The sequence below is a fragment of the Fundulus heteroclitus genome, chromosome 12, assembly GCF_011125445.2.
Source record: "Fundulus heteroclitus isolate FHET01 chromosome 12, MU-UCD_Fhet_4.1, whole genome shotgun sequence".
In the NCBI taxonomy this organism is placed as follows: Eukaryota; Metazoa; Chordata; class Actinopteri; order Cyprinodontiformes; family Fundulidae; genus Fundulus; species Fundulus heteroclitus.
The window spans coordinates 8,712,241-8,733,590 of record NC_046372.1 but is presented as its reverse complement, the minus strand read 5'-3'; the positions used below and the strand labels follow the sequence as shown (position 1 = coordinate 8,733,590).

The following is a 21,350-nucleotide window of genomic DNA, read 5'->3' as shown; positions in this document are numbered from 1 at the left end:
TACCAATGACCTCATGGCAGTCAGTTCTTACCTTGCCTCGCTTGTCAGAGTACAGCTGGTTAAACAAACGCTGTTTGTCACACATACAGCATTTGAATTTCTATTGCTAAAATGTGGAAAAACCTGTATTTTCCATCCACATCTCACTGGTGCAGTGTTTTGCATTGAAATATCCAATAAAATCACAATAGAAAATATTAAAGTCTAATTGTATTGACACATTTGCAGTGTACTGTATCAGAATATCACCATATAAAATGTTTGTTTAGAGGCTAAACAACTCCGACCACCTATAAGAAATTGCAAGATATTTGTAGTTTTTGTGAATGAGAATGGGTTCTTACACCTTTTTACCCTGATAATAAAATGAAGGGTTCGATAATAAAAACGGTTCTTGCATGCTGGAATAAACATCCAATATAAGGCAGGCCTCTTAAAAGTGTCAGACTGAGTTGTTAATGGCTGCGCCTTAAAAGCTTCTCGAACTTAAAGTGATTTGTGGTTCTCTGAATTGAAATCTGACATTAGGTGTTATTTATAGATTTAAAGGATGTGATACTCTGTGCAGATGGCTGTTTTTTTTGCTTCCACTGGGCTGTCCATGACATGACTGGTTCCAGTCTATCTGTCTGGTCTCCTACTTGTCTAGCATTTGACAGTTTAGAATTGTCATCGCTTATCTTCTCCGCATGTGTGTGTGTGTGTATATGTCTCCGTCTCCCCCTCGGCTCCTCCAACACACAGACTGCTTCACACCTCCCATATAGACACTGCTCGACTCAGAAAAAGTGTGTGAGGATAAAGCATAAATACAAGCACTTACTCAAAATAAATAGCAGCTTTCAGCTCTTATATAATACTGTTCTGTAAATATCCAAGTTCCAAAAAGCATATTTTCAATTATTTCACGGTTGCTGAGATTTGCAGACCTGAGATTTGGTCTGCTGTTGATTTTAAACGAAAACAAACGTTCGACAGCATTTTAAAAGGGAGAGCAGTTGAGTCACCACGGAGCTGTTGTGGACTTATTACTTTAAACCAATTTGTTCCAGTTGGTCAGCCATAGAGTCTCCTCCTTTTTTAATTAAAAGAGCGTTGTGATTTCAGCTGTATGTCATCATGCAGATGTGGTGTCATCAAAACATGGCAGTGATGACTTAATTGGTTATGAAGAGTTGCTGCTATGCTGAAACAGATTATTCCCCACAGTAGCTATGGTACAGAGGAACACCTTTAGTGATAAGGACTTTAATCTGAAGTGGCTTTCATAACAACAATAAAAGACTGTAATTTGCAGATGATTGAGCTTAATATTTAACTTTGTGGACCAACTGTCACCTGTTTGAGATATATATATTTTTTTATCTAAAGGGGTTATAGACCCAGTCTGCAGTTCCACAAATAGCTATGTGCATTTCTAAGCTGATCTGTCTGTGGAAAGTGAATGACATAGGCGGAAAAATATTTAAATCCCCCAGTATTACAGGTCTTCTGGATGCGCCTGACATATTCCAGAAGTTCTGATCACAAACGGCTTCTTCAAAGTTTCTTGGATGGAGAAGTAATTTGCTTACTTCCTCCATCAGGGACACAGTATGTGCTGGGGCTGGGCAATCAATGGATTTAATTCATTAATTACAATTTATTAAGAGTTCATTTTTGGAAAATCAGGATTTTTATTTTACCAATGCACTTGTTGGGCTTCCATGAAGAAAATGTGTTGTCAAAAATACTGTAAAGGGGACATTTTTATTTTTTTATTTATTTTTTACCCATAAGATGAACCGCTTAAAAAAAGAGTAAATTAATAAATTAGGGCTGGACAATGAATCACATTTGCAATATAATCGCAAATTAAAAAAACGCAATTTCCAAATATCAGAGGTCTGCAATTTTTGGCTATGTAACAATTACTGGATAAGTAGGTGTCGATAATGTTTAAAGTGGGTTTGCCTCTACATGGAAGGGTAGAGAGTTGCAGCAGTAAAATAATCTAATTTCATCATTTGTTTTAGAGGTTATATATTAAGTTTTGATCAGAAACTTTCAGGAATCTCACAAAAGCATTAAGTACTGATCAAACTGTTTTTAATACATTTGTTTGTTGGTTGCACTTTATGTTTGACAAGGATTGACAACAAGATATTCTGTTGAATAATAATATTCTGATTAATAAAAACAGTTAAATTCCTTTTTTTTTTTTTTTTTTTTTTTTAAATGGTCCATGTTTACAAACATCTACTGGCCATTTTTATGGCTTGTGATTAATGCAGGGAAAAGTCTAAATTAAATCGCAATAATGGCTGAAATGTATCGTAATTTTGAGTTTGGACAAAATCGTGCAGCCCAAGAATAAATTAAAGTTAGTTTGAAGTTAGACGAGTGAAGCATGTTTCACAGCTTGTATTTAGTTGCATTTCATCAAGTTAACTCCCAGACGGAATGCTTGAAATGAAAGCAAGTTTTTCTAATTTCTTTTTGTGAAACAAAAAGGAGGGGAAAAAAACGATTAAATAGGATTTGGTATAGTAAAATCTGAGATTTTATTTTTAAGCCATATAGCTAATTCCTAGTATGTGCTTACCTTTTTTATAAGCGGGATTTATGTTATTAATTCAGTAAAAATTGAATTACCATTTCAATTCCAAACTCTTGAGGGTTGAGTGTTGCTCAAAGACACTGATGCTGATCCCGGACGTTATCTGTGCCCTCCAAGTAAATGTCACGGTACAAGCAAATTTGACTTATTGCACTAAGCATAATCTACTTTAAGTGTATCACTTATGAGTTCACTGAGACTTTTTAAGTTTGTATGAATTGCAACTCTTACTTCATAATGATCGAGTGGATTGAGCTTTATTTAATTTGAGCCTCTTATGTAGAGAGATTAGTAGGTTCCTGTCTTTGAAATGCATACAGCAGATGTGCTCTAAATCCATTAGTAAATCTACCTGTGCATAAAATATGGTTCCCGCCATTGATGTATATTAATACATAAAAAAAGGTTCCCGCTCTGGCTATACTTTGTAGACGGTGCATGTTTAAAGGATAAAGCAGAGTCTGGAAGCCTTGTGTATTTTTATTTTTTTATTTTTTATATAGTATTAAATGTTGGTTTGATCTCATAACGAGACAGAGAAAGTGTGCTTTTCCTTTTTTTTTGCCGTATCCCAGGGGACGTGCTTTCTTGAGCTAACCATCCTAAGAGGAAGTGGGGGGATATGTCATTGAAAAGCCTGGATAAACTTTTTTTTGTTTTTATAAAGTGAAACATATCTGGTTCTAATGTCACCATACAACAAAGTGAGATCAAGGGTAGCGATGGGCTGGGCACAGCTTAATTACAATCTGAACAAAATTGGTCCAATTTCATGTTATTACAGCAGCCTCATATTGGCTTTCAGCTCTGATTCTATATCCGACACACACTCAAAACTGCTCCTTGGTATGAAATGCCACATTTACCTGGACTGTTCACAAAAACGACTGAAGTAAACGTAATTAAGACTCTCTAAAACTAGAGAACTGGTTGCATCCCATTAAATTAGAATATGATCCAAAATTTTAATTATTTCAACAATTTAAAAAGAATCAGAATCAGCTTTATTGACCGTGATTGTGTGCACAGTCAAGGAATTTGACTTTGGTTTCAACGCTCACAGCATACAGATGTTGGATATGAATGTGTAAACGTATGTATGCATGTTTATATTCAGTAAATTAGAATATTATTGAAAAGTTAATTTATTTCAGTAACTCAATTCACCAAAGGAAAGGCATAGATTAACACAGACTGATGTTTTAAAGCCTTTATTCTTGTTAATTATTACTCCCCTGCCACCCACCTCCAGCTAATAAAACAGTATTTAAGATTAGAATATTGTCAGATAAATTATAAAGGCACAATTTTTCATAACGAATGTATGTTTGATACTAGCTTATAGTTTTTTTTTGCCTTTTTTTTGATGCAAGTAAGACTGAACTTGATTGATCTTAAGTGTTGCTTTTCTGTTAGTTTTGATGATTGTGGCTTATGAACGATGAAAGCCCCGAACAGTTTCCCAGAATACCATTGCAAAAAAACTACTTTTGAAAACAGTCTAGCAACACCAGCAGATGACATGATGGCTTCTCTGACTGGAAACAGCGGGCCTCATAAATCTTGCATTCTGTGCCTTTCCTCTCTCAATTGAGACTTTGGGGCCTTGACTTTTCAAATGAAACCTTTTCCCTCATCTGAGAAAGTAAACTTTGTACCACTAAGACAAAGTACAGTTGTTGTTGTTGTTGTTGTTTTTCTCTCCCTCTTCTTAAGAGAAGAAAGAGAAACTTCTGATGTCTCTGATTCTGGAGCTGCTTAACACAGGAAATGTGACAGTTGTAGCCCACATCCTACATATGCCTCCGTGTCGTAGCTCCTGCACTTCTCACTCCAGCTGAAGTCCTAGCATCGTGATTCGCCGACAATCTCTTGAAAGGGCTCTGCGTCATAATCCTCTTTAAATGTCTGGTTATTCCTGTTGCTTGTGCAACTTTTTCTGTCACACATTTTCCTTCCACTCAACCTTCCATTAATAAATTCTTGTATACAACACTTAGTGAACAACCAGCTAGTTTAGCAATAGCCTTTTTTGGCTTAGTCTCCCTGTGGAGGGTGGGAATGACAATCATGTAAACAGTTTTTTTTCCCATGATAATGCAAGCTTTTTTTTTTTTTTTAGATTATTAGATTAAACCATAATCTTGAATTACAAAAATAAATGCTTATTGAAGCTAATATTCCAATTTTTCCTGCCATACCTGAATGAAGCTTGTAATCAAATAATTTTCGGTGTTGCCCCTTAAAAGGCAACATTTGAGTTGTTTGAGTTTTGTTTGCTGCTGTTTTTCGCTTTATATAAGCCAACAACGCTTGACAAAGTTTTGTCAAATTATTCTAGCTGGTACTCTACCACAAACCAAACATTTGCTCTTCTTCTACTATCCAACCAGCATATACATTGCTTGCATCCTTGATATATATTACCTCCCTTCAGTGAGCAGGATGACAACTGCTGTTTAGATTGATTGGCGCAGACTAACAACCACGCAGTGGCTGTCCACGTTTATAGTGCTTTTTTTTTTTTTTTTTGCTTTTTTTTTTTTTATTGCGCCAGGGGTATCATGAATGTTATCTATGACAACCTTTTCATGATTAGAAGGTGATAGACACATGCTGCAATGCCATTTAAAAACCTTTTATCTTTGATAATGATGAAATTACGGTCTGTGAACAGAGATTTATCTCTTGGCTTCGGGCCAGGCTTAGCCATAAATTCAGTGAACCGTTATCATTATCGACCGGCTGTCTGGGTGCACTTGTTAAATAAGTAGCAGACATTGTCAGTTTTTATGAAACTGTGACTTTTACTTGCAGCCCGGCTTCCCAGTACCTCTGCAGTAAAGTCTTGTACAAACACATCAACCCTCAGTTGTATCAGATTTCATAGGATGCTTTAGTTTGCATGCAGTCAGGTAACCTCCGAGTGTTTTAGGGACGAACCAGTCAATGGTTGCCAAGGGATAGTAAATCTCAGGGTATAACAGATGGAGTTGGCACTAACAGGAAGTTGTAAAATAACCTGAAATTTGTTTAAATTACGGTAAAAAGACTGCGTTTTGTTAAGCCTTTGGGATTCCTCTTTTTAAATTACATGTATTTACTAATTTACCTTCTATTTTAACATGTATACACCTGTGCTCTTAATGTTTAATATGGAAAAAAATGGAGTTCAGCTACGTTCCTCCGCAGATCCTATAGTATTTGCAACATCAGTTCAACAGTGGAGGAGACCCGCAATATGTGGTTCTGACCTAAATTAAGTTTACTGTTTCCTGACAGCTTGTGGCAAACTGGGAATGTTTTTAAGCCTTTATTTTTAAAAAGGGCTTAATAAAGCCTCTTCAGTAAAGAAGACTTTCAATAAAGGGCAGATTTGTGTTGCTTGTCAACAGGTTATCCCACCTTAATTCTAGATCTTGTAGTTCATCCAAAGTCACCACTCGTCCCTTGGCTTTCCTTACCCGGCCTGACACTTTAACTACATGGCTATATCTTTATTGGTTTGCAGTTGTACCGTGGTCTTTGAATTTTTAAATTATGGACATTTGTTACATAACATCCTAATAAAATAGATTGAAGCTTGGGTTGCAATGTGAAAAAGAACAAGGGCAAGGAGTACTTGTGCTAGATCTAGTAACTGACCTGTGCTTACAAAGGGTTTTATTGCTTAATTGAAATTTCTAGAAATATTAAGGGAAATATTAACAAATATTTGACCAGCTTTTGAAGAAATGCTAATAATCTGTGGCATACTACATTATAGTTATTTCTTTAAATTGGCCTATACAAGTTAAAAATTACTAAGAAATACGAGAGCCTCGTTCAGTCAGACTGGAACAACTGCTGTGCGTCTCTTCTCTGAAGTAAAGCAAAAACTTTTTGCTTTACTTCATTATCAAAGATAATTTTTTCCATGAATTTAAACTATAAGAATTTGGGAAAACTGTCAGAAAGGTAAGTAACGCTAAAGAAAATTTCACAGAAAAAACAATTACTAGATCATCAGCAGCTCCTGCCACGGTTGCTAGGCAACCAGATCTGCTGTTCAAATGTTCAGAGTTTCACGGTACCCAGCTGCTCTGGTTCTTCTCTTGTAATTCAGGTGCAACAAAACATCCCAGTGCATTATGGGAGTCATTGTAGGGAATCAAAGCAGTTTTGGCCATCGTTCAACAATCGGTCATCAGGCAAATGACTCAACAGTGTCCTAGTAGCAATGCAATTAATTTGTGTGCTCTACAGCCACCGTGTGTGTGTCAAATGAATTTAGATTTGTTTTATTTTGTTCTAAGTGGAGGAGAGCTCTAAATGGCTATAAATGACCTCCGTTCAGAGTTATTTATCAGCCTCCCACCTTACATTTGCGCCAAAATAAAAATAGTGCTTGTTATTCACACCCTGAGCCGAATTTTGTTTTTGAGGTGTGTTTAATGTTTTTTAAATGTGCAAGATATCCATAAGACTGGTTACATGAGGATCTGGATTCCCTTCTGCAGCAACTAACTGGTAGCAAATCAGAGATTTTATGTAATTTTACAAAGCCGTTGGAGAAACTTCACAACCATCAAACCTGGCAGTTTCACCAAATTTAAATTGGGCTTTGAGCTTCATTTAGAGACAACTAGCCCACATTTATACAAGTGCAGTACAATTCTCAAAATCTTTTTGCCATGCAATGACTATTGTGAAATATTTAGAGAAATCCGTTATTATTAGAAGTAATTGCAACCCTGGAGAAAAGGAAGGGGGCGAGCAACAACCTGCTGTACTTGTTGCAGATTTATTGGCTGCACAGTCCGTATACAAATCTTACGTTCCACCAGAAGCCAAAGGTACACTGTGGGATTGAGGCCTGGTTACTGTGGAGTCTGCTGCTCTACAGTCAACTTATTTCATGTTCAATATATATAATAAAAAATTATCCCCCCCCCACCCCCCACCCCAGCTGGTTCTGTCTTTCTTTCTGTTTCTCAACAAATCCAATTACCTTCCTGCCAAAACAGCTGAATTAATTGACTTTCGTGGGCATAAAATGTGCAGTAGGCTTTTTGTTTTTACAAAACCTTTAGTAAGGGATCTTATGAGCGGTCCATTTGATCATCATCAGGTCTTTGTTGCTGTAGGAACTCTGGTTGTTTGAATAGCTGATACACTGAACCACCTGCCAGATGTTGGGTGATTAAAATTGTATTTACAATCAACTGCTGGATTTGCTGCCATTTCATCCTCTTGTTGTTGTTGTTTTTTCCCTAGTTGTGAATTCATGCTGTTTTAGTCAATCGTTATACAGTTCTGCCATTAAGGATGGTTGGCATTTCCTCCGATACTTTGAACAAATTTCTGTTTGTGTTACACATAAGGTTGAAAGTGTAATGGGGCTTGTTTTTTTTTTTTTTTAAAAGGAGTATTTTTCAATTCTCACATGTTCTTTCACATCAAACACGTTGTTCTTAGAAAAGCGGCACTTTTTACACAAAGTTACACCTCTCCAAAGAAAATTGTAGTAATTGCAGGACTTGGTAGTCTACAATTGCAGTAAATTGCAAAATCAAGTGAGAGATAAGTATCAAAACACATCCAACGCCCCTTCACTTCAGTTTAAGTGCTTTCTTGTCGTCTTGTAAAAGAAGAGTGACAGTTGCTTTAGTGTTACACTCAAGCCTGCTAAAGTAACAGTGAAAGGACCCCTGATAAATCTGTTGATGAATGGTGAGCTTAATCATGACACATTTCTTTTATTGTAACCATGAAGGAATGAAGTACATCTAGGAAGTGAGCTCATGTAAGACCTTTTTTAAATAGAGGAAAGTTTTATTTCCTTGCAGCAATAACTTATTGAATTTAAATCTTGACTGGGGCCTTTCTTTTGTACATCAAGAAACACAAAAACAGAGGTTGAACACTTCACTATGCTGGCCAACACTAATGACCTATTGATGACTTTAGATCTAGTCGAGATGAACGTCTCGTTCCACTGACTGCGCTCCAGACATGATCCAAATGCAATGTTGGAGATAACGATGCTATTGTGTTAAACAGTGTATTTGGATGCATGCAAATATGCTGTGAAATTAATCTCTTTTTATATAATGGTGTTTTCCTGTTAGATTAGCTTCTAAAAGTAAACCAATACTAATTAATGTATTGTGTGTGTGTGTGTGTGTGTGTGTGTGTGTGTGTGTGGAAGACTTTGAGTACACTGGCTCCAGATGGTCATATCCTTACCTAGGTTTAGTTGTGGTACACTCTCTCTTCTCTGGAGAGGTAAAGGAAGGGTTTTGAAAATGTTAGAATTTATCTTTCTTAATGGCTACCCAAGCCGACTTTGTAAAACAAACCTCCAACTTCTCTGTGGTCCTGAGTCAGCGCAAACTGTGATGAGAAGAGGGACACCACCATGAAGACGTGGCTGTTTCAGTCTACAGACGACCTTTTATCCAGATTTAATATTCAATTGTTGTTTTTATGGAGTGTATATCCTTTAAATCTTCCAGCAACATAGTTCTTTGCATTGCTTGCAATTTGGATCTGAATTTCAAAGCAAGGAAGGGCCAAATATCCAGAAGGCTTCGAGCCACAGAGGGACCTCCCCTGCACAGAAGGTGGCTGTGAGCCAATTAAGTTAACGGTTCAACCAGGAGCAGAAAATAAAACATGTCTAACCAAACCGGAGGTGGTCCCCTCCTGGCTTTTTCCTGATTAGGTTGTTTTCTGGCATCAGGACCCTCAAGGCCTTACTCCAGTGAAATTGTTCATTCGTGCAAAACCTTCATTAATGTTAAGATAGTTATTTAAAATCCCTGGTTGGTGATATAATTGAGAACTAGAGCTCAATTATATCACTTGGTTAAAAAAAGGTTGAATACATTTCTTTCTTTTTTTTTTTTTGTATGCAAGTCTCAAGCATTTTGTCATATTTTAAATATTTACTATGGCGAGGCCTATCATCTTGTTTTATATGCAAGCTTATAAGTAGCACTTTGAGATCAGATGATCTCTCAGATGAGATTATTGAAAGAAAAGTAAGTTTTTGAAAATGATTTCAACTACCGGTATTTGTTTTTCTGAAACAAAAGGAAGAAAATTGATTTAATCAGATTTGTAAAAAAAAAATCATTTTTTTGTTTTGTTTTTGAATTTAAGCCATATCGCCCAGTTCTAATGTAAACTTTAAGTCAGCCTTTAAGTGTTTGAATGCAATATTGTGATTACTAATCAGGTAAGCAACAAATGTATCAGTACTATATCCAACATAACCGTTCATTTTATTTTCAAATTGTTAATTTTGACATCCTGGGAATAAATGTTTTAATATTGTGTTCCTTTTAATAAGACTTAAGGTTTTTGACACACACATATAAATATGTTGTCAATCAGTTGCTACAGTTAATGTGCCTCTCTTTAAGGGACAGGATTGGTCCTCCATACTTTGAAGAACTTAAAGGATTCCTTCAAAGGTTGCCATATAAATTTGTTCCAGACGAATGGCACATTATTTTGGTTTTTATTTTTTATTTCTTGTAAAATGTAAACGGCTAAAAGTACTACTTGGACTTGTCTGTTCCGAATGTAGACCTTTTGGTGTTTTTGTCATTTAGAAAAAATATATATTTTTGGTTCTTGTGTTATCGTAGGTTGCCAACCGGCTGGCTTCTGTTTTCCAGGTGCTATTCAGGCGGTGGAGTTTCCACAGAGAGGAAACAGATTGCTCTCGATGCCTGTATTTTGGGTTAGAGGATAGTCTGCACTGATCCCAGAAAGTGACAACAGAGCATGGCCAAGTGCCCACACAATGGGGAGAAGATGGGAAAGGCTATAAATACACACAGTAATGAGAGTGTGGTGTCGGATTCACTTTGTTTCCTGAAGCCACACAAGCCATTTGTACTCATCTCCTTGCTGTCCCGTTTTAGTATTTGTTGTTGTAAGACACAATTTTTGATTGAATATAAATTCAAGTAGCTTCCCTATAACTGAGTTACTTAACAGTTCATAATTTAGGGTGGTTTCTTGTGAAGATTTAAAATTCTGAATTAATTTATTCAGTTTTAAAAGTGTGAGAATATCTGAGCTTCAGTGTACATGACCTAAATCTTAGTGCCGATTATTAGTGTATATATGTAATATGAAATGTTTTTCTAAATCTTACTGCCTTTTGCTTTTACAATTCTTGCTCATGACTTTTGTGTTGCATGTCAGGAACATTTGCATCATTGCAGACAGCCTGCCATGGTTCCATAGTAAATGCTAGCTTTTGTGAACTGTGAAGTCTGACATTATTGTCTTTATGATGTTCCTGGTTTGAACTACCACAAATAAAAAGGCCCTGAGGATAAAACTTAAGACTATCTATCTATTCCCAGAATTAAAATGGAAGATGTTAATCACTTACAGAACTGATAATTGTTCAGAGTAGTCTCACTATTTAATTTGAGTAATTTTAAGTAAAGAAACAAACCCTAAACAAACATGAAATCTAATCACTTCAGGAGAACTTTTAAAGAGACCTGCGAATCAATGTTCAGAGTGTAATTGGGAGTAAAGGTCAAACTTTATCAAATGACTAGTCATTGTTTCCAAGAAATGTAAAAGCGGGCCTTTTTGTGCATCAACTGGACTTTTAAAAACCATTTCCAAATAATAGGAAAACGGAGAATTCAAAATGAGGAAGACCATTGAGGTTTGACAGAGTCCAAGGCAGGAAAACAACCTTAATCATAGACCAGAACAAGTGAGTGCCCATTATTGGCTCAGATGGCTGTTTAATTTCTCTAAAGCAGGGTGGGTTTCTGCACTGGGCTCCATTATCTCGCTACCCTCACCCTTTTTTCGTCTCCTGGCTTGGAGGGATTCTCTGTCACAGCTTCAACAGCACATCTGTTTGCCCGCGGCGGTCACCATCAGGCTGACAGCATGTTGGTTTTGTGGAATCAATTGGATCTCTTTGTTGTTCTTCTCTTTGGAATCGAGGGCCAAATAAAATATGTAAAGTGGTTGCTGGTTAAGCTAAGTTCTGATGTCTACTGCTGGTGCAGGAAGGCAGAACAAAAACAAAGTTTGCTGGATCTTCATAAATTACTGTGAACAAATCATCATGCCACCAAATTTCAGTCGAGTGGACCCAGCCTTGATGAATCCGATAGGGAGAGAACCATAGAGTGATGGCCCGACAGACTAAAAACGTCACAGGACCAAGAAGAAATGGTTGAGACAGCATTCAGATTGTATCAGGCGCTAATCGGTAAGAATAGGTTTGATTTTAGGGAAAACAATGTGTCAACCCCAATGTTGTGTGTGTGTGTGTGTGTGTGTGTGTGTGTGTGTGTGTGTGTGTTTTTTCTTCTTCAGAGGAGAAAATGTATTCCAAAACAAAAGGATAAGAATAATACTGGCTGGTGTTACGATCTACTTGCATAAAAAGTATGTGAGTGTGAAATAACCCAAAAACACTTTTCTAAAGTTGTAAATGTTTATTTAATCAGCTGTCAGGCTATTGTCGTACGGTAATTTGGTTTCCTGTGAAGAGTGTTTGGTTTTACATTTGATAGATTAATTAATACAATTGGCAATTACTTTTGAATTATTCTTGCTAAAGTTCTCCAGGATGGGGTGAACCTTAATTTCTCAGGGAATTCCTATCAAATCGTGTGCCCTAAACCACTTGGAGTCTTAATACAAAACACATAATATGGCTTGACCTGTTGCCCTCTTGTCAGCCAAAGTGCGATCAGCTCTACTGAGTACCTTCAGAAAAATATACGTTTATTTAGAGTTTTTTTTACATTTACATCGTCTCTTTTGCCAGAACGCTAATCTTCTTATCAAATTCAGCCAACGCATTTATGAAAAATCTGCAACAGCTTTTCTCATCATAACAACAAAATTGTATTTAATATTTCAGGTTCATCAATATCATTTTAATGTCAAAATATTTTGGTTGGGTATAGCATGTTTCTGGTTTTCCTTTAACGCTGGACTGAGAACACTTGTGCTGCAATACTGTTGCTGTTGTTTTTTCTTCTTTCTAAGGAGTTTGTTGCATTGTAAACTGATCGGCGTGAGATTAACAAGATTTGACAAAGCTTGTGGCCTAAAAAAGCGCACCCTGTCCAAAAAAAAAAAAAAAGCTTGCTGTGTTACCCAGAGGGCCCTTTGATTCCCCGTGTCCTCCTGCCAGCTCACTTCATGCCTCGCTTTGCTCTCATTGATGTGAAAATCTGTCTACAGATACAGGAATATCAATCTCTATGCATCTGCCCGTTCACCTGCTCTACACACCTGTTCAATTGTGTGTGTATTTTATTTTAGTTGGGACACATCACACAGATGAAAGGAACGGAGGCTTTTAATCTGCGCGCCACATTTAAATTGTATGAGCTTCTTATTGTCTTATTGTGATTTAGCTTTGGAAGTCTAATTGAAAATGGTGCTAAATTTGAGGTTTGTTTGTGTGTTGTAGGGAGAGCAACAAAAACTGCATGTTAAAACAAAATCCACTTCTGAGGTGTGGATTCATGTTTGTTTGGTGCTTCTCATTAAGCTCCCATGTTTATACTGAAGAGATAAAGTGTGCCAATTAAATAGTTTTATCTTTAGCCTTCAAAGCCTTGCAAACTATTTGTTGTGCTTCCAGTCTTACTATTTTTCCAGTTTCAAATTGTGATAATCACATTTTCTTTCTTTATAAAAAAAATGTCTCAATAATTCCCCACTGTCAAAAAAAAAAAAAAAAGTCAGATTGAGCCCGCAGGGGAAAGATGAACTAAATGTTAGACAACTGTTGCTGTGCTTACAGGGTCATCTCCATCAGCCTCATTCTTTGTAAGCCAGCCTCAGAAGTTTACTACAAACCAGCCTAAAGACCCATAAAAGGAGTCTGAAATCACTTTACGATCCTAAGTGGCCTTTGCTCCTGAGAGACCAAAGCCTTTGTATCCATGACAACACAAAGACGGGATCCACTCGTGGCCATTGACTCCTCTCCGTCAGCACAGAGAGCCGAGGGAGAGAAGCCGAGATAAGGAGAGATTCAATTCAATTTGCTCTGAACGGCTGCCCCTCATGTAAATGGAATAAGTAGGTTACACAGTGAGCTGCACAGGAAGAAAAGCACTGGAAAGTACAAGTGAGGCGGAGAATAGTGTTGTCATGGTTAAGTTGTCTTTCAGTCACCAGAAACATGATTGCTTTTGTGCAGAGCTTCTATTTTGTTCCCCTCCGTCTATTACAGTTTCAACCATTTTCTTCCCCCAACAAACATTCTATAAACCACGTAAGAAACAAAGCAAACTTGTGGAAGAATGCACTCCGGTCAGATGAGTCCAGAAGCTTTTTGCACTTAGAAATAAAAACGTTGCACTTTACAGAACACACCATTCACAATGTGAAACATGTTGGAGGCAGCATCATGCTGTGGGGATGTGTTCCTCTAGTCTCTAATCTGACCAGCTTCCTGTCCCTGCTAGAGATTACATTTGAGACTTGTGGAGGGAGGGGGGTTGGGGAATTTTATGTTCTGACTGGCCTCATGTGTTCATCCTGTGCATATAGCTGAATGTGTTTATTTTGGAAAATGCATCTTTTATTTTGAAGATTACATTTAGTTTACCAGTAAGGCACCAGGCAGTCGTCTAGCAGAGTGCCATAGCCAGCAAGGCCTGCACTAGTGAAAACGGAGAGATGCAGATTGCACCACATTTTTTTTTTTCACTTCATACAAAAAAATAAAAATCTATGGACATATAAAAGCAACTTAAAAAGGAACAAGCTGTCATAAAACCTTTTGGAGCCCAGGGGGTGCCCTGGTGGTATATATTTGTGGTGTATTTTAATTTGTATTTTTGAACTATTTTCATACCTATTGAGCTAAATAGAGCAATCTGTGTCCATTCAACATTTTGTTGACTCCCATTCAAAATTATTATTTTATTTTTACCTTTGCAATTCGGTTTTTGTTTTTGTTTTTCTGGTCCTATAATCCTTTCGTTTTCTTTTATCACCTAGTTTAAAAGATTTCTCATTTCATTTTTTTTTTCATATTTCATTTTTAAAAGCCATATAAAATTTTGCTTCCACTTCACAACTATACACAACTTTGCTCGTCAATCACATAAAAGCCCATCTAAGATGCTGTTTAGGTTATAATGTTCAAGAAACCTGAACACTTTTGTGAGGATTTACTCAAAATCTCAGGATTCACATATTTTCATGGTAAAGATGAAGGCAACATGGGACCCTTTTTTTTTTATTTTTTTTTATTTTTTATTTTTTATTTTTTTTTAAAGGTCTTGTGCAGGCCAATGAGATTAGTGGAGCCCACACATGCGGCACAGCTCCCTTTTCGCACCTGTAAAGGTGTAGGCTGCTGGAAGCCTGCTTTTTAGCACATCCTAATGTTACCTAAGGAGAGGAGAGAGCAGGTGCATTTCTTGTGGGATTTTTTTATACCAGTCATGTTGACCCAGCGCTGTTTAAATCAATAACCATTCCCATCTCTGTCCTGTTAGTCAGACAGAAATAATCCCTTATGTACACTCCTCTGCCAGTGCTCCACACGTTCTACAAAAAGGTATGGAGCCTAGAATACTTCTTGTTCATTGTCGACCACATAATTAATTTTTAAAGCTGCGTTAAATGAGAGTAATTCAATTATTAGGGTTTACTTAAACTGTACATGTTGTGTGTGGGTTTTTTTTTGTTTTTTTTTTTTTTCAGAAGGCAGCTGTGTTTAGTCTTGTTTGATACCCTGGCACTTGGTCTCCTTTGCACCGCTTTCATCCCTGGCATCAAGCTGTATATTCTGAGCTAGTCGCGTCCTCCTCTCTTTTCATATAGCCAAGCTGGATTTGGGTACACGGTCGGCTTTTACTGGCCTCTAGTTGCTAAACGAAAAGCTAGATAGACCTACATTCCTCTACCAATATTGTTCCGCTTCTTAGTGTGAAGTGTATGTTGTTATCCAAAACTGGATACTAGGAGACTGTTGGATAAGCAGATAATTTACCATGCCGTAGGAAGTTGTTTATGGTATTTGGTGTTTTTTTTTTTGCCTCACTTATACTTTTCTTTGCAAAATCATTGAAATTCCTAAAACCTTTTTGTTGCATTAAAATAATAGGCCTCTTTTTTTTAATTGGGATTTTACGTGGTGGACTGAAATGAAGTTGTGCATAATTGTAAAGTAAAAGAATGATAAATAACAGTTTTCAGTTTCACATAAATAAAAAATTTGAAAAGTGTGACTTGTATTTTTATTCCATCTTTTTTAAGATCAAAAAGTAGCAGGACTGTAGACTAATTCAATTTGTCTGGAGCAGTGATGCCGTTGGAGTTAGGACCTGATGATGCTCCTCTATGCACTCAGCCATTACTCCACTGTCACTTTAAACTAACTGAGAAAATATTTATTCAAATGTAGGAACCACTAGTGGAATAAACAATGTAGTGTGATGTAACATTCTCTAAAAAAAAAATATCTGAACTGTAAATGTAAAACACTAAAATATCAAATCATTATGATAGAAAATATTAAAATTGCTATATCCAAGTTATTTTGCCTGAACAAATCGGTTCACATTTCATGCTCTAAGCTGCTCTACGAGAAAATGTATTTCATACATTCCTGTCACTTCCTGTATGAGTTGCTCCTAGATCACACTTTATTTTTCTGGTGGTTGCCAAGATTGGTTGTGCTGCTGTTTGGCACAAACACAACCCACCACATCATTTCTTTCTGATGTGAATCTTTTGTTTTTAAATCCTAAGTGTTCCTACCCAAATAGACTCACTCTATCATCAGATTTTTTTTGTTTTTTGTTTGTCCAAACAAACAAAAGAAGAGAAAGAGCTAGTTTTCTTTGCTTTTTCTTCAATCATTACTCGTGGAAGAAAATGCAAGATAAGAGCTTATTTGCAAAGCCAAATGTGCCAAAATGGTAGTATTTATCAAGCAATTGTATGTTTGACAACTGTGGTTTTTGTGATCCATTGGAGCCAAAATCAAAATTCGATTATTCCCAGAGCTTCGGTTCGGGATGGTCGGATTTCGGACAGATTTTGAAGACTTCTCATCAAAGCTGAACTGAATCTGTATTTTATTTACGGGTATCTGAACAAAAAAACCCCGAAACAAAACACTGAATGAAAATACATGCCAATACTTTCAGTGTTTTTTAATTTTTATTTTTTGTGTGTCATGTTCTGAACACTGCAGTTTTGTAAAAAATTGATGGGTTGTGAATACTATTATTAATGAATCGTTTAGTTCCCTGTTTGATAAGTAACATTCTATAGCAATTTCTTAAAAATCAAGATAATGGCTGGAGATAACATAATCTTGAATGCTGCACAGCTACAAAACTTGCGCAGTATTTAATACATTTTTTTTGTACCAACTTGCTGAATTTCATAGCCTGGTGGGTAGGGGTTATTTTCTGGTACTGTAATTCCAGCAATGCTTGGTTTCACTATCTGAACTTTCAATCTCAGGGATGGTGGGTCATTTTGGAGATGAAGCCTGTGCTCATTATTCTGTTTCTTTGCAGGTGGAGGAGGTGGTAGATGTTGGGACGTTTGCTGCAGAAGACATACACATACCCAGCATTTACGTCCACAGGATTGTTCAAGGGGCCAGCTACGAGAAAAGGATCGAGGTACAGAAACATGACCTGTCAGAGCTCACATAAATGGAACGGTCATATGACAGTGGGATGTTGTAGCTAGTCTTTCTATTATGTGTATTATTTCACAGTAAGGGCCTGTGCAGAAGAGCGTTGTAGCAGGGTTTCATTGTGTAGAGCACTCACATATTCATTGTTTTATCCCCGTGTCCTTGCGCTTGGTCAGAAATAGACTCCCAAGATGCTATCTTGCTGTTTCTCATCTATTTCTGTATGCTTCCAGAAACGCACTGTTAGAAAAGGCCAGGAAGAAAAGCCCAAACCAAAGAAGGAGTCAGACATTGTTCGGGAAAGGATCATTCGCAGGGCAGCCCTGGAGTTTGAAGATGGGATGTATGGTATCCTTTGACATGCTTTGGTTTTTAACCTGTGCTTTTTTTCCCTTTTTTTTAAAGGTAGGCTGAGGTCGACAAATATTGGCCTATAGCTAAGGAAGGAAAACACTGAATAATTGTTCTCGTTGTAGCTGTTGATTGGGAAAATTTCAAATTGTTTCAGTTGTAAAATTTGGTTGTACCAGTTGTCCCTTCTGATAGAAACTGCCTTTGTCTCTGTTAAACCATATTCACTGATGACCCCTCCTGATATGACATGTTTGGTCTCTTGGAATTGTGTCATATTTAATTGATGCACAGTTCAGAGTGAAACACATAATATATTAATCATTTAGGTTAATTACACACAGATATTTTCAAGTCTTTGTTTCAATTATGATTGAAAGTACCGATAATTGTCATTTATGGAGACATAAGTGACTGACTCATGCCTCCATGCTGTAAATTAACAGTCCTCATCCACGATTAGACCTGAAGAATCCAAATAAGTGTAGGCTATAGGAGAATTTGGATTTCCTCATTTTATTCTCTCTCCTATTTATTAAAAGTTGTCTTCCTCCTTCTTTCCTTGTATACCCCCTGGTGTACTTACTTCCTTGTATGCTTCTTTTCTTTGCTTGTTCTTTTTTTTGTTCATTTGTTCCTTCATTCCTTCCTTTTCATTAATACAAATCACATACCTTTTTTTTAACTCAAAGAAAAACAGCTAACCTTGGTATTGGTATCCCAATGCTGGCCAGTAACTTCATCAAACCAGACATCACTGTACACCTCCAAAGTGAAAATGGACTTTTGGGACTGGTAAGAGTTTTGCTCGCCGCTTCCACAGCCACCACCTAGCATGAACGGCCATTTTGACAGCAGTTTCTAAATTAAATTCTGCTTCGAGTGTAAGGAAAACTAAATAGTCACACATTAAACTTTATATTTGCTGGTTTGTGCCCTAATTTGAGCTGTGCAAGGTTCGTTATATAACAAATTGTGGCAGTTTGACACTTTTTCCTTCCATTTTTCTTTGCCACAGTCATTATTTGCTGCCTGAGCCTCTTAACAAAGGCTGCTGAAGCTGCTTTGGAATGGCTTTTCAGTCTGTTGTGTGTGCAGGAGTATGTGGGCACCTAGGCTAATTTAAAATGTTTTTTTATTTTTTTATTTGTCAAAGTTTCCTTTAATTAATAGCTCCAGCTTTTTCAAGAGGTACCCATCTCACCTTTCTTCTCCACTCCCCTTTTATTTTTTTTTACTGAAAGGATTGCTCCTTTGTTGTACAGGGGGGAAAAAAAATCAATGTCTAATCTAATCAGAGAGATGTGATCGTATCTGTCTCTCTCTTGAAAGATCATGGCTGGGCAGGATGAGTGACGTGTGAGTGGATGTGTCTGTGCTCCTGTGTGCTCACTCATGTCTGATTTCTTTTCGGATAGGGGCCCTACCCCAGTGAAAATGAAGTGGATGCAGACCTGATTAATGCTGGTGAGGTTTATTGATCAATACCCTGAATGATGAATTTATATTTGAATGCATATTTTTAGTAGACCACGCTAAATTATGAATAGATCAACAGGAGTTTGAAGATGGTTTACATATAGTCTCATACCATGCCACTGCATTGCTTGATTAATTCTGTCACTCAAAAAAAATTAGCTTTTTTTTCCTATTACAAATGCTTGTTTAAGGGCCTGTTACTGGGCCTCGAAACAGTATTCAAATTAGAATCTGTATAGGATATAATCCAATGGTGCTGTATATATTTTCAGCCTCTTTTATTCTGACACCCGAAAGAATAAGCAGCATTGTTAAAAAAGCACAATCATTACAGGAGACCCAATAAAAATGACAGATTATGCCAAATTTGAACCGTGTGGTCTGCAAGCAAACCCGGCACATAGTGGTCACATCATGCTTTGAAGCTGGAAATCCTTAAGAAAACCCGACTGAAGCTGCAGAAGCCCTGAGATTGCGGTGGTGGTTTACCTTCCAATAGGACTGCGACCGTAAACAGTTAGACCCACAATGAAATGGTTTAGATCAAATCAAAGTCACGTATTAGAATTTCCCAGTCAAAGTATGTGTCTACATCTTTGCTTATTTTGGTTCAGACTTTGACCGACCATGTTTTCATTTAATTTAGTTGCTTTTGCTTGTGCCATGTGTAATTAAATCTATGGCTGTAACGTATTAACAGCAGCACTTTGTGTCCCTATTCTGCAGGGAAGGAGACTGTCACTGTACTCCCAGGGGCTGCCTATTTTTCCAGCGATGAGTCATTTGCTATGATCCGAGGGTAAGACCGTGACAAACAAGCTTTGAAAACTTTATTTGCAGAACGAAAGTTAGTTATGGGTAATTAGCTCTATACATATCCTTCAAAAATATATATTCCATAATATGGCGGCTCGACCCCATGCACTGAGGTCATTGTGCAAAACGGGAACAAAATGTCACATTTCTTTTAAATCGGATTCCTTGTTTGTTTTTTTTCCTCAACTTTTTCTAACCACCTCCTTAAAACATTAAACATGATTAGACCACCAGAAACAACTAGGATGTGAAACCCTGGATATGAACAAATGGCTGCTGTCACCAGCACAACTAGACAGCAGCCATGTCAATATATTCCAAGTCTCTTGTTTTTATTGATTTGCCTGCTGACTGATATTGCCCACCCGTGCTCCCCGCAGCATTAGTTTTGTTTGGCCACCCAGAGGGAATTCAATAGTGGTCATAAACAATGATGTCCACTCACACTGGCTAAAACTAAAAGGAATCAGGATGAATTTGTGGGCCCTTTTGTCTCCTGCTGTGCAGACCCAATGGAAAGAATATTTGTCAAAATGAGATGGATTGCCACCTAGTTAAGTATATGAAATGGAACAGCTCATGCTCTTGCTCATTTGACTATTGCTGGTTGCAGCTGAAAGTTTTAAGTGCAGCTGTATAAAATTCTGATTTCTAAATGTACAGCTCTACCTATAAAGATGGGTTTAGTATTATGAATAGTTATAATCACAAAACAGACAATATTGAGAATAAAAGTCTAGAACCAGTTCTCATATGTTTTTTTAATCTTTTAAGTTTCAGCAAGAAGGTTCTTGAACATTTTTTATTTAATTGAACAATTGCTCAGTATCTAAAACTGTATCTATTATAAATAAAGAAAGTATAAAGATCTGAGACATGATTGTAAAGATTTAGCTTCTTTCTCTGGATCCATTTACCGTACTCTGGGTGTTTTAGTTACTTTGTTGGAGTAAAAATACTATGCCTGTCGAGCGGTGTTATTTTAAATATAGCACTTATCTATCAGCTCAGCAATATATTGCCTCATAAAATGGTTGTTTGATGTGAAGAAAAATTGGAAATTCTTATGTTTAAAGCAAAATTGTATTTGTATTGTATTTTATCCGTACAAAAGTTTCTTCAATTGAGTTGCTAAATATGCTAAGCATATTTATGTCCGTAAACATCTACGTGATTAACACTCATTAGGTATTGCCTAATTGGGCTCATAAACAGAGGTGAACCGATGAATCTGCTTTATTTTGGAAATGCAGTTCTTTAAGATAAAGGCTGTAAAACATAGAGATGTATGTGACCATAAGATGGTATAGAAAGTATATTAGATTTCTTAAAGATTTCAAAAGCACAAAAATAAAAAACATTGTTATAAGCCTTGTTTAAGTCATAAAAAAGGTTTTCTATCATTAAACAAAGATGGGAATGATGATCTATTTA

The 21,350-nt window shown here is 36.8% G+C and overlaps 1 protein-coding gene across 1 annotated transcript in view; it reads left to right on the top strand.

Moving 5' to 3' along the window:
* The window catches only part of oxct1a (3-oxoacid CoA transferase 1a), a 58,851-nt gene that overhangs the window by 8,639 nt on the left and 28,862 nt on the right, over positions 1–21,350 (top strand). Inside the window, exons 8-12 of the mRNA XM_012870030.3 lie at positions 17,146–17,253; positions 17,504–17,618; positions 18,322–18,416; positions 19,040–19,088; positions 19,827–19,899. Of these exons, the coding sequence (XP_012725484.2) occupies positions 17,146–17,253; positions 17,504–17,618; positions 18,322–18,416; positions 19,040–19,088; positions 19,827–19,899 (440 nt within the window). The remainder of the gene's footprint in view (positions 1–17,145; positions 17,254–17,503; positions 17,619–18,321; positions 18,417–19,039; positions 19,089–19,826; positions 19,900–21,350) is intronic.